At 39.5% G+C, this 13,039-nt stretch overlaps 1 protein-coding gene across 2 annotated transcripts in view; it reads right to left on the reverse strand.

Moving 5' to 3' along the window:
- The window catches only part of Sse (extra spindle pole bodies like 1, separase), a 108,786-nt gene that overhangs the window by 80,519 nt on the left and 15,228 nt on the right, over positions 1 to 13,039 (reverse strand). For both annotated transcript variants that reach the window (XM_076192047.1, XM_076192046.1), the window contains exons 3-5: positions 12,799 to 12,925; positions 11,394 to 11,500; positions 2,521 to 2,645 (exon numbers count right to left, since the gene is read on the reverse strand). In XM_076192047.1, coding sequence (XP_076048162.1) covers positions 2,521 to 2,645; positions 11,394 to 11,500; positions 12,799 to 12,925 — 359 coding nt within the window. The remainder of the gene's footprint in view (positions 1 to 2,520; positions 2,646 to 11,393; positions 11,501 to 12,798; positions 12,926 to 13,039) is intronic.

The following is a 13,039-nucleotide window of genomic DNA, read 5'->3' on the forward strand; positions in this document are numbered from 1 at the left end:
CAGTGGATACAGGAGAACACTAGGTATAGAAATGAAGAACCATCGAGACTAGACCTAATAATTACATCTGAACCTAGAATAGTGGAAAAGATTGAATATAAAACACCAATAAGTAAAAGTGACCACATATTGATTGAACTGGAACTAAATGAGGAAAAATACATGAAAAGAAATGAACAATATAGAAAAGGAAGAATGATGTATGAAAAAACAAACTTTGATAAAATAAGAGAATTCTTTCAAAAAGAAAACTGGGAAGGAATATACAAAGATTAACACCAGTGGAAGAGAAATGGAATATTTTGACAAAAATTTATAAAAAAAGGAGTGGAAAAGTATGTCCCAAGACAAAAACAAGAAAAAGAATATGTAAAGTGCTGGTACAACAAAAGTTGTAGGGAGTTAAAAGACAAAAGAGACAAAGCTTGGACCAGATGGAAAAAAGACAAAAGGCCTGAAAAATTGAAAATATATACTTGTTATAGAAATGAATATGTACAAACGTGCAGAGAGGAAAAGAGAAAATATGAAAAAGATGTCATAGAAAAGTGTAAAGATCAACCAAAACTATTTTACAGATTTGTAAACAACAAACTGAAAAACAAACAAGATTTGGAGAAATTAAGACAAGGAGGAATTGAATACACAGAGGAAATTGAAATGGCGGAAATTATGAACAAACATTTTAAATCAGTGTTTACAAGGGAGAACATACAACCTGAAGAGATTGAATGGAAAGAGAAAGTCCCCCCTATGAAAGAAATAGAAGTAACAAAGAATGAAATATTGAAACACTTGAGTAATCTTGATGTTAGAAAATCGCATGGACCAGATGAAATAGCAAACTGGATTTTGAAAGAATGCAGGAATGAACTGGCAGACAAAATACATAGCATAATAAACAGTTCCTTGAAAGAAAGAAAAGTTCCAGAAGATTGGAAAAAAGCAAATATAGTACCTATATATAAAGGGGGAAATAAAGAAGACCCTACCAACTATAGACCAGTCTCTCTAACAAGCACAATAGCAAAAATTTGTGAAAGAATTGTCAAAAATGGATGGGTAAAATATTTAGAAAAAAAAACAAACAACATGATAAATTCAAGGCAATTTGGATTCAGACAAGGACGATCATGCAACACCAATTCAATATGTTTCTATTCAAGGCTAATAGATATAATACAAGAAAGAGATGGATGGGCTGATTGTGCATTTCTAGACCTAAAAAAAGCTTTTGACAAAGTACCACATAAGAAGTTGCTCAAGAAATTAGAAACCAAAGGAGGAATACAGGGCAAATTGCTTAATTGGATGGAAGACTTTTTGCAAGAAAGAAAAATGAGAGTAGTGATAAGAGACCAACACTCAAAATGGGATGAAGTAATAAGCGGTGTTCCACAAGGAACAGTTCTGGCCTTAATAATGTTTGCTATATATATTAATGATATGGATGAAGGAATTGAAAGCTATATGAGCTTCTTTGCAGATGATGCAAAACTACTGAAAAAAGTGAACACAGAAGAAGATTGTGAATCACTACAGAGTGATCTAAATAAAGTACAAGAATGGAGTAGGAAGTGGGAGATGGAGTTCAAAACAAAAAAGTGTAGTATAATGGAATTTGGAAAGAGCAAAAACAGAATAACAGGAGCATATAAATTGGGAGAAGGAATAAAAAAAGTAGAAAATGAGAAAGACCTGGGAGTCATTGCTATGAATAAAGTCACCTGAGAAACATATAAATAAGATTTTTGGAGAAACTTATAATTTAATAAGAACAATCAAAGTTGCATTTACATACCTGGATGAAGAAATGGTGAGGAAAATTCTAATCACCCTGATAAGACCAAGATTGAAATATGCAGCAACGATGTGGTCACTAAGTACAAAAAAATGTATAAAAAAACTTGAAAGAATACAAAGAGCAATTACAAAATTGGCACCAACACTCTCAAAACTATCATATGAAGAGAGACTAGCAAAACTTGAACTACAGACACTAGAGCAAAGAAGAGAGAGAGGAGATTTGATAGCTATTTACAGAATCATGAAAGGCATAGAAATTACTAATAGAGAGAATCTGATCAAATGGGATGATAGAAATACAAGAGGACACGGAAAGAAAATAAAAAAAGACAGCTATAGTAGAGATCTGAAAAAGAACAGCTTTCCTCACAGAGTAATAGGCAGTTGGAACAAGTTAGATGAGAAAGTGGTGTGTGCAAAAACAATACATGAATTTAAAAATAGTTTAGATAAAATGAGATATGAAGACGGGACACCACGAGCATAGCTCCCCTTCCCATAAAATACAACTAGGTAAATACACACACACGTCTTGTTTGGGTCTCTGGGCCAACCCAAGGGCAGTTGTTGAATACCTTGGGGCTACACGAGTCCTACAAGAGGCTCAGAGCAACAGATTGATTGCATCATTCTTTCTCAGTGTTTACACATCTTCAATTTTTTAAAGTGTTATGTGTTGCATCTTCTGCACAAGTTCCTTATGCATCCATTTACCTTGACAATGATGCTTGGGGTTGGCCCACACCTACAGCGAGCCAAATAAAGCCCAGGGGTTTGCCTGCTGGTCTTCTGCTGAGGAAATGGAGTCTGGTGAGAAGTTATCTGAACCACTGTCCAATCTGTAATGTCATAAAAATTATACCAATATTCTGTAAAAAAGGCTACTAAAGGTAGAATTTGTTTTTTCCTGTATTCATCCTATATCATGACAAAAAAAAAGTGGCTTTCATACGATAGACATACACATACATGCATACATACATATACCATTAGGGGCCTTTTCCCCCTTACAAGGGAGGTAGCCAAGGTCAAAAGGCATAAATCCACTCCCACCCATTTCACCCTCACCCACTCCAGTCCCATTCACCACCCCTCCCTCCCTCTTTTCTTGGTTCCTCCTGAATGATGGGTCATCCCTGCATCTCACCCACTGCCCCTGGTCAGAAGCAATGCAGCAGGACACAGCACCTCCACAGCAAGACCACTTCATTTAATCGGCGAGCCCCCTTCTCCGTCCTCTCATGCAGAAAAAGAGAAGACGGGGAGAAATCCCTTCGGGCTGTATCAAAATATCATTCACACATACTCCCTAACCCCTCCATCCCCCACCCACTCCCTTCCATGCATCACAGCCTCATTATCCATACACAACCATTCTCCACTCACCCCTATCTTGTCTTTTTCCTTCCTTCCTTTCTCAATAGATATCCCCCTCTTTCTCAATGCCCCTTTCACTCCATCCATCCAGCCATCCATCACATCCTTGGTCGCCCCCTCATGTTCACTCAATCTACCTCTGCCTTCTACACTTTAACTGATCTTTCTTCACTCATTCTTTCCATGTGTCCCATCCATCCCAATACTCTTTCATCAATCCTATCTCCCAACTACTTTTCCACCCCCACTTTCCTCATAACCTCCTCGTTTCTCACTCTTTCCAGCCTAGTAATCCCTACCATGCTTCTCAGACATTTCATCTCAAACAAAGATCAACCAAAATTATTTTACAGATTTGTAAACAATAAACTGAAAAACAAACAAGATTTGGAGAAATTAAGACAAGGAGTTGAATACACAGAGGAAATAGAAATGGAGGACATTATGAACAAGCATTTTAAATCAGTGTTTACAAGGGAGAACATAAAACCTGAAGAGATCGAATGGAAAGAGAAAGTCCCCCCTATGAAAGAAATAGAAGTAACAAAGAATGAATTATTGAAACACTTGAGTAATCTTGATGTTAGAAAATCGCATGGACCAGATGAAATAGCAAACTGGATTTTGAAAGAATGCAGGAATGAACTGGCAGACAAAATACATAGCATAATAAACAGTTCCTTGAAAGAAAGAAAAGTTCCAGAAGATTGGAAAAAAGCAAATATAGTACCTATATATAAAGGGGGAAATAAAGAAGACCCTACCAACTATAGACCAGTCTCTCTAACAAGCACAATAGCAAAAATTTGTGAAAGAATTGTCAAAAATAGATGGGTAAACTATTTAGAAAAAACATGCTAAATCCAAGGCAATTTGGATTCAGACAAGGACGATCATGCAACACCAATTCAATATGTTTCTATTCAAGGCTAATAGATATAATACAAGAAAGAGATGGATGGGCTGATTGTGCATTTCTAGACCTAAAAAAGCTTTTGACAAAGTACCACATAAGAAGTTGCTTAAGAAATTAGAAACCAAAGGAGGAATACAGGGCAAACTGCTTAAATGGATGGAAGACTTTTTGCAAGAAAGAAAAATGAGAGTAGTTATAAGAGACCAACACTCAAATTGGGATGAAGTAATAAGTGGTGTTCCACAAGGAACAGTTTTGGCCCCAATAATGTTTGCTATATATATTAATGATATGGATGAAGAAATTGAAAGTTATATGAGCTTCTTTGCAGATGATGCAAAACTATTAAAAAAAGTGAACATGGAAGAAGATTGTGAATCACTACAGAGTGATCTAAATAAAGTCTGGGAATGGAGTAGGAAGTGGGAGATGGAGTTCAATACAAAAAAGTGTAGTATAATGGAATTTGGAAAAAGCAAAAACAGAATAACAGGATCATATAAATTGGGAGAAAAGAGTATAAAAAAAGTTGAAAATGAGAAGGACCTGGGAGTCATTGTTATGAATAATATGTCACCTGAGAAACAAATAAGATTTTTGGTGAAACTTATAATTTAATAAGAACAATCAAAGTGGCATTTACATACCTGGATGAAGAAATGGTGAAGAAAATACTAATCACTCTGATAACACCAAGATTGGAATATGCAGCAACGATGTGGTCACCAAGTACAAAAAAATGTATAAAAAAACTTGAAAGAATACAAAGCAATTACAAAATTGGCACAACACTCTCAAAACTATCATATGAAGAGAGACTAGCAAAACTTGAACTACAGACACTAGAGCAAAGAAGAGAGAGAGGAGATTTGATAGCTATTTACAGAATCATGAAAGGCATAGAAATTATTGATACAGAGGATCTAATAAAATGGGATGATAGAAATACAAGAGGACACGGAAAGAAAATCAAGAAAGACAGCTATAGAAGATCTGAAAAAGAACAGCTTTCCTCAAAGAGTAATAGGCAGTTGGAACAAGTTAGATGAGAAAGTGGTGTGTGCAAAAACAATACATGAATTCAAAATAGTTTAGATAAAATGAGATATGAAGACAGGACACCACGAGCATAGCTCCCCTTCCCGTAAAATACAACTAGGTGAATACTAGGTAAATACACTTAAACTCTTTCTCTATTCCTCTCTTATGTTTCATGTCACTCCTGCTGACTATTTATAGAATCATGACAGGAATGGAAATCCTAGATGGGGATGATTTATTAAAATGGGACATGAAAAGAAACTCAAAAAAGGATAATTATAGAACATACGTACATACATACATATACCAAGGTTTTTTCCCCCTTACAAGGGAGGTAGCTAAAAAGGAAATGGCATAAAATCATTCCCACCCATTCCATCCCTGAATACACTCCACACCCCTCCACCCTCCCTCTTATCTTAGCACCTCCTGGATGACGGGTTATCCCTGCACCTTGTCCATTCCCCTGGGTCAGAAGCAGTGTCGCAAGACACAGCACATCCACAGCAAGGCCGCTTCATTAAATCGGCGACCCCCCCTCTCCGTCCCCCCATGCATAAAAGGAGAAGACGGGGAGAAATCCCTTCGGGCTGCGTCAAATTTTGCTCCCACATACTACCCATTCCACCTTATGTATCACAACATCATCCATATACAACCATTATCCATTCACCCCTGTCTTCTGTCCTCTCCCGTCCTTCCTCAACAGACATTCCCCTCTTCCCCAAAGCCCCCTTCACCTCATCCATCCACCTCATCCTAGGACGTCCCCTCATGTTCACTCCCTTCACATCTGCCTTCCATACCTCTTTTACTAGTCTTTCTTCACTCATTCTTTCCATGTGTCCAAACCATCCTAACACTCTTTCATCAACCCTATCTCCCAACTCCCTTTCCACCCCTGTTCTTCTCCTCACCTCATTTCTCACTCTATCTAGCCTAGTAGCCCCCATCATACTTCTCAGACACCTCATCTCAAACACATTCAAACTCCTTCTCTCTTATGTTCCATGTTTCTGCTCCATACAGTGCTGTTGGCACAATCACTCCTTCATACAGTCTCCTCTTAGCATCCATTCCCAAATGTCTATTCCTCATTACACTCTTCAATCCACCAAGGCATTTACTCGCTTCTCTCAATCTACATTCTACCTCCACCTTCACTCCACCTTTTCCTGCCACATTTGCACCCAAGTATCTAAAACTATCCACTTCCTCCAGTCAGTCTCCCTTAATGCTCACTTCCAGTCTACTGCCACTTTCACCCCTTGTACATCTCATCACCTTACTTTTACCCACATTTATCTTTAGCTTTCTTCTATCACATACTCTTCCAAACTCTGTCACCAACTTCCTCAGTCCCTCCTCCGATCCTGCCACAAGCACAGTGTCGTCCGCAAACAACAGCTGGCTCACCTCCCACTTTTCTACATTTTCTTTAACCATCTCCAATCCCTGATCCACTACCCTTGCATTTACCTCTCGCACTACCCCATCCATGTATAAGTTGAACAGCCAGGGCGACATAACGCATCCTTGACGAAGTCCCACCTTTACCTCGAACCATTCACTCTCTCCATTTCTAATCCTGACACAAGCTCTACTACTCTCATAAAAACTCTTGACAGCTCCCAAAAGCTTTCCTCCTATCCCATATATCTGCATAACCTCCCACAGTGCCTTTCTGTCTACCCTTTCGTAAGCCTTTTCTAGGTCCATAAAAGCCCAAAAAACATCCCTTTCCTATAGCTTTCTCACATATTTGTCTTACCACAGAGATCTGATCTACACAACCTCTACCCGTCCTAAATCCACACTGTTCCTCACCAATTACTCCCTCTGTTCCTCTCCTAATCCTCTCAATCAAGATCCTCCCATAAGCCTTCCCGACTACACTTAACAACCTAATCCCTCTGAAACTACTACATTCACACTTGTTCCCTTTTCCCTTGTAAAGTGGAACTATACAGGCACTCCTCCAGTCCTCTGGCACTCTACCCTCTCTCCAGCAAACATTAAATAACCTCACCAGCCAGTCCACCATCACTGTACCTCCTTTTTTTAGACATTCTGCATGGCATCCATCCAGACCAGGTGCCTTACCTGCTTTCATCATCTTAACAACTGCCTTCACTTCATCCTTCCTTATTTCTCCTCCATTTTCCTCACTCATCACGGTCATTTTCTTAGCATTTCCCACTGCAACTATCTTTCCCTCCCTATCCTCCTTCACATTTAGCAACTCCCTAAAATATTCTGCCCATCTTCCCCTTACTGCCCTCTCTTCCATTATCATCTCTCCATCTGCACCTTTTACCTTTTCTTCTCTACTTGATTTGCCTCCTCTTCCTCTCTTAATTTCTTTCCAAAACATCTTTTTATTACTCTCAAAATTTTCTGTCATACTCTTACCCCACTTCACATCTGCTCTCCTCTTTGCCTCCTTTACCTTTTGCTTTACTTCTCATTTCTTTTCTTTGTACCTCTCATATGACTCCCTCATCCTATTTTGTAACCAATCTGTGAAAGCTCACTTCTTCTCTTCTACAACCTTCTTTGTTTCCTCATCCCACCATTCACTACCCTTCCTTCTATTTCCTCCTATCCTTGTTCCACACACCATCCTTATAGATCTGAAAAAAAAAAAAAAAAAGCTTCCCACATGGAGTGCTGGATACCTGGAATAAATTGGATAAGGGAACAGTGTGTGCAAACACAATTCAAGATTTAAGAAAAAACTTGATGCTGAAAGGTCCAGACGGGTCACCATGAGCATAGCTCCCTTCCCGTATAATACAACTAGGTAAATATAGTCTCCTCTTAACATCCATTCCCAAATGTCTATTTCTCATTACACTTTTTAATCCACCAAGGCATTTACTTGCTTCCTTCAATCTATATTCTACCTCTACTTCGACCCCTTCCCTGCCACGTTTGCCCCCAAGTATCTAAAGCTATCCACTTCTTTCAGGCTCTCTCCCTTAATGGTCACTTCCAATTTGCTGTCATCATCTCCCCATGTACATCTCATCATCTTATATTTATCTTCAACTTCCTTCTTTCACACACCTTCCCAAACTTCGTCACTAACTTCCTTAATCTCTCCTCTGATCCTGCTACAAGCACAGTGTCATCAGTAAACAACAACTGGCTTATCTCCCATTTTTCTCCATTTTCTTTAACCATCTCCAGTCCCCTGCCCATTACCCTTGCATTTACCTCTTGCAGCACCCCATCCATGTACACATTGAACAGCCATAGCGACATGACACATCCCTGGCGAAGTCATAAACACAAGATAATATTATCAAAGGAATCATATGAAACAGAACTTGAAGAGTTCAAGGGTGATTATGGCAAGTTAAAATATGAAAAAATTAAGTTGGAGAACATATCTAAGCTGATGGAAAGATTAGCAGCAGAAAGGAATAATACAACAATAATAGCTATCACCCCTACCCAACATGGATTCAAGGATACAGGCCACTCCAGCAGCACAATGCTCACAAACATCACCCAACAAGTGCTGGAAGGATTCAACATGAAAGCTCCACCAAAAATGAATGGTTTCTGTAGCCTTGGACATAAACATTACATTTGACAAAGTTCGCAGAGATGTACTCTTAAAAGAGATCATAGAAACAGATATACACAAGAACAACAAAATATGGCTAACCAACTTCTTATCATGGAGACATTGCCTAGTAACCCAAAATACCCATATTTCTAGGACAATAGGGCTGTACAGTGGCCGCAAAGGAAAAGTTCCCACTAGGTTCTTTGGGATAAAAAAAAAAAAATAACACAAAGGTACAAGTTACATTTGTTTTATTGCATCCTTATGTTTACTCCTTTTTTTTGCATTAAGGGGCGATGGGGGGTGAGGTAGTATGTGTGAGCAAAATTTGACGCAGCCCGAAGGGATTTCTCCCCGTCTTCTCCTTTTCTGCATGGGGGGATGGAGAGGGGGGGGGGTCGCCGATTTAATGAAGCGGCCTTGCTGTGGATGTGCTGTGTCTTGCGACACTGCTTCTGACCCAGGGCAGTGGACAAGGTGCAGGGATGACCCATCATCCAGGAGGTGCTAAGATAAGAGGGAGGGTGGAGGGGTGTGGAGTGTATTCAGGGATGGAATGGGTGGGAATGATTTTATGCCTTTTCCTTTTTGGCTACCTCCCTTGTAAGATGGAAAAAGCCTTGGTATATGTATGTATGTATGTTTACTCCTAGTACTTAGACATGTTTCCTTTTGTTTTTAACATCTGTTCAAGCCTCTTTGGCATTGAAATGGCTAGGTTTTTGAAGTAGGAGGCATCCATCGTGACCCACAACTTCTGCAAGGCCTTCAGGCTGGTGATCAAGGTGGGGGCACGACTTTTCCACTTCACTTTTCATTTGGTTCCAGACATTTTCAATTGGGTTTAGATCAGGGGAATTACCAGGCCAATCCAAAACATCAATATTATTATCTGCCAGGAACTTTTTCACAGCTTTTCACTTATGGGCAGGGGCACCATCACGCATAAAATAATCACACTCATGAATTTCCCACATAAGCATGAAGTGATCTTTCAGTACATCAATATAATTACTTGCCCTCATTGTTACGTTCTTGGGGAGGAAATACACTCCACCCCTGCCCTTTTTCCCACTGAAGCAGCCCCAAACCATCACACTATCCGGGTGTTTCACAGTCTTTACGGTGTACCATGGGTCGTACCTGGACACACCACTAGGCCTACTCACCACTTTGGCACCCCCCCTGACAAGTCAGAAGGTGCTTTCATCACTCCACATCACATTCTTCCACTACTCCTGGGTCCAGTCCTTATATTTCTTTGCAAATAGCATCCTCTTCTTCTTCATGGTCTCTGTCAACAGCGGTTTCTTGATGGCATGCCAACAGGTCAAACCCAGGTCCTTTTGAAGGCGATGTTGGATTGTTCGAATAGCAACATTTTTCAGCAGCTCAGGGTGCTTATTTTTTAACTCAGTTGCTGTTATCGAAGGATTTTTCCCTACTTCTTGCTTTAAGATGTTATCTGTCTTTGGAGAAGTCTTTCTTTGGCCCCCCAGAGCCTGCTTTCCTTGGTGGGACAGTGCCACCAGGGAGTGCAGCAGCAGCATATTTCAGCTTGTAGATAGTCCTTCTGCTTACATTCAGCTCGCTGGCTACATGAATCATAGGCACTCCCTGCTCCAGTAGGGTGAGTGTACGGGTCTTCTCCTCCACAGTGAGCTTTGTACGTCCCATTGTGATCAGCTGAAGTTGTTTGGCAGAGCTTCAAAGTTGATTAAAATCTGTGAGAAGTGTGAACAAGGAGCAGAGCATCACAGATCCTCTCTCACTGGGCTCTGGGAGCAGACAGAGGCATCCCGCATGGGTGAGGGGGGGGGGAGTCAGCCAGGCTGGTATGAGCCACATCACTCCAAGCTTCTCCCACTATTTGTATGGCGGGAATGCAGTGGAAAAGTACCCTACAAATCTCGTGGGAATATTTCACTTGCGTTTTTCATGGGAACATTTCCCTTGCGGGCACTGTACAATGGAGTCCCCCAAGAGGCAATACTCATCGATGCCATTCAATCTCTTCACTAATGATTTCTCAACTCCAGATCCAGAACTTAATACCAATGTACTCGCACAGATGACCTGGCAATTATAACCTACCATAGAAACTACAAAATAGCAGCTAAGCCTACATAGACAAACTAGAGTAATGGCTCAGAAATAACTGGATGGAGGCTTCACCAGAAATCATCAGTGACACTGCTCACTCCAGACAACCACGTGCTTGGATTGTTGGGGCAGGTAACTGTCTGCTGTCATTCAGAGAGGAGTGTGGGACTCAAGCCCATGACTAGGAAGAGACAAGACCAGCACATTTCCCACTGCGCCACAAGTGCTCTAGAAAAAAGGAAATGAAGTGAAAAAAGGAAGTGGCAAAAAAATAAGCAGATTTATAGAAAGGAAAAAGAAAAGGAATGGATGACATGAGATAGGAAGAGTCATGAGATAATGAAGGAAAAAATATGAACAAAGTAAGAATAGAGAAAAAGTATGTAGGAAAAGGAAGGCTGAGAAAGTTATATGAAATCAAAGAGAGAGAAGAAAGGAAGGAAGGAGGGAGAAAAAATATACCAGAATAGACAAAAGAACAATATCCATTATGGAAAATATAGTGCTAGGGGGTATTGCCTTAACACTTTTTATATGAAAGGAATAAAACAGTTCTATGCCCTGTGGTCTTACCTGATGGGAGCTGTCTTAGCATATTTAATGTGTCATCTTTGCTGTAGGCAACAAGATGTTGTTTTTTGTTTTCACTAGTAAACCCAGAAGAGCTCTCTTGTCCATTCCTATAATAACAATGGCAAATGTAATTATCATTCATCAGAACTGGGCTCAAATTTAATCACTAAGTAGAATATATTTTGTTTATCCCACAGTCATTAACTGGCACAAACTTCCTTCAAAAGTAATCAAAACACACTCACAGAGGGATGCTAACTCACTTATAAGAAACTTCAACTATCCCTTCTTTGCACTACTTTCCTTAAATCTCTTCTGTATCCCACCCCTAAATAATTGGGTAATTAAATGTGGACCAATATAGTACAGATGAAAGCAAAAGATAAGTTAGTGAGTGCAAAGACTGATGTGTTACTGTCAAGTGAAATCAAACTGAAACAGAGGCATGAGCTGGAGTTGGTTGGTAAGCATGGTGCGTAGAGTGTCAGGTAATGTTGCACTATTGGGAAGTGATGAGAAGGGTAAGTGCAACATGGAATTGGGAGAAGTGTCTCTTGGATAATGTGGGCTAAGGAGAAACTGGGATGAGAGATATAACCTGAAAATCCCCTGATCTCTCCTTCTTCCAGTTTCCCCTTTTGGGTACCACTATAGAGGTTATTATTGCCCCTCAACCACCCTCCCCTCACAACCCTTTCCCACTTATATTTGCTTGGCTCACTTTTTAAACACAGTGTTGAAAATATTAAAATTGTTTGGAAATAACTTTGCTCTACAAAAGTTAAAAAAGTACAACTCTACATACTATGTGTCAATTTAAAAAAAGAATTGAAAAAATAAAAATTCATGCAGTTTCCAGTGCATTTACTACATCATTACAACAGGTATCAGGTGAACATACAATCTATTGTTTTCATGAAAGTGGCAGTTGCCAACAAGATTGACGAGTTAAACACCATATGAGGATGGAGCCTTTATTTGTATGATGTTTCGCTTATTACAGCTTTTTCAAGTACTTGAAAAAGCTGTAATAAGCAAAACGTTGTACAAATAAAGGCTCCATCCTCATATAGTGTTTAACTCGTCAACAATCTATTGTACATATATATGTTCATGATTTGGCTTATTACAAATTCCTAATCTCAGAAAACATTAGGATGAAACAACCTAAAGGAGGGCTTTTTCCATGCAGGGAATTTAATGTAGTGTGCCTTTACTACATACTCACTTTCTCCTAGCAGGATTTGATCCACCTCCACTTCAACCTCATACCCAAGTAGCAACACTAAATCACTCTGCCAGTGAGCCTCCTCCATATATTCATGCATATATCAGTATATCATGTCTTTGCACAACAAGAAACCCATACACAATATCCTTACTAAAAAGTGAACACTATACAGACCGTGGTTTGTGAACACGCATGGAGATTCGATGATGAAGAAGTGTTGAATGTGAGAGTGAGAGATAATGAAAGGCCTCTTCAACATTGCCTGTTTGCAACTTTTTCTCTGCAGCTCTGATGTAACTCTCTGTCAAAATACAAAATAGCAAAGAAAATATATTCTACAAATTACAATAAATATGGAAAGAATGAGTGAAGAAAGACTAGTAAAAGAAGTATAGAAGGCAGATGTGGAGAGAGT

This window comes from Oratosquilla oratoria, chromosome 10 (genome assembly GCF_046742065.1).
Source record: "Oratosquilla oratoria isolate Oo_2021 chromosome 10, ASM4674206v1, whole genome shotgun sequence".
Taxonomy (NCBI): Eukaryota; Metazoa; Arthropoda; class Malacostraca; order Stomatopoda; family Squillidae; genus Oratosquilla; species Oratosquilla oratoria.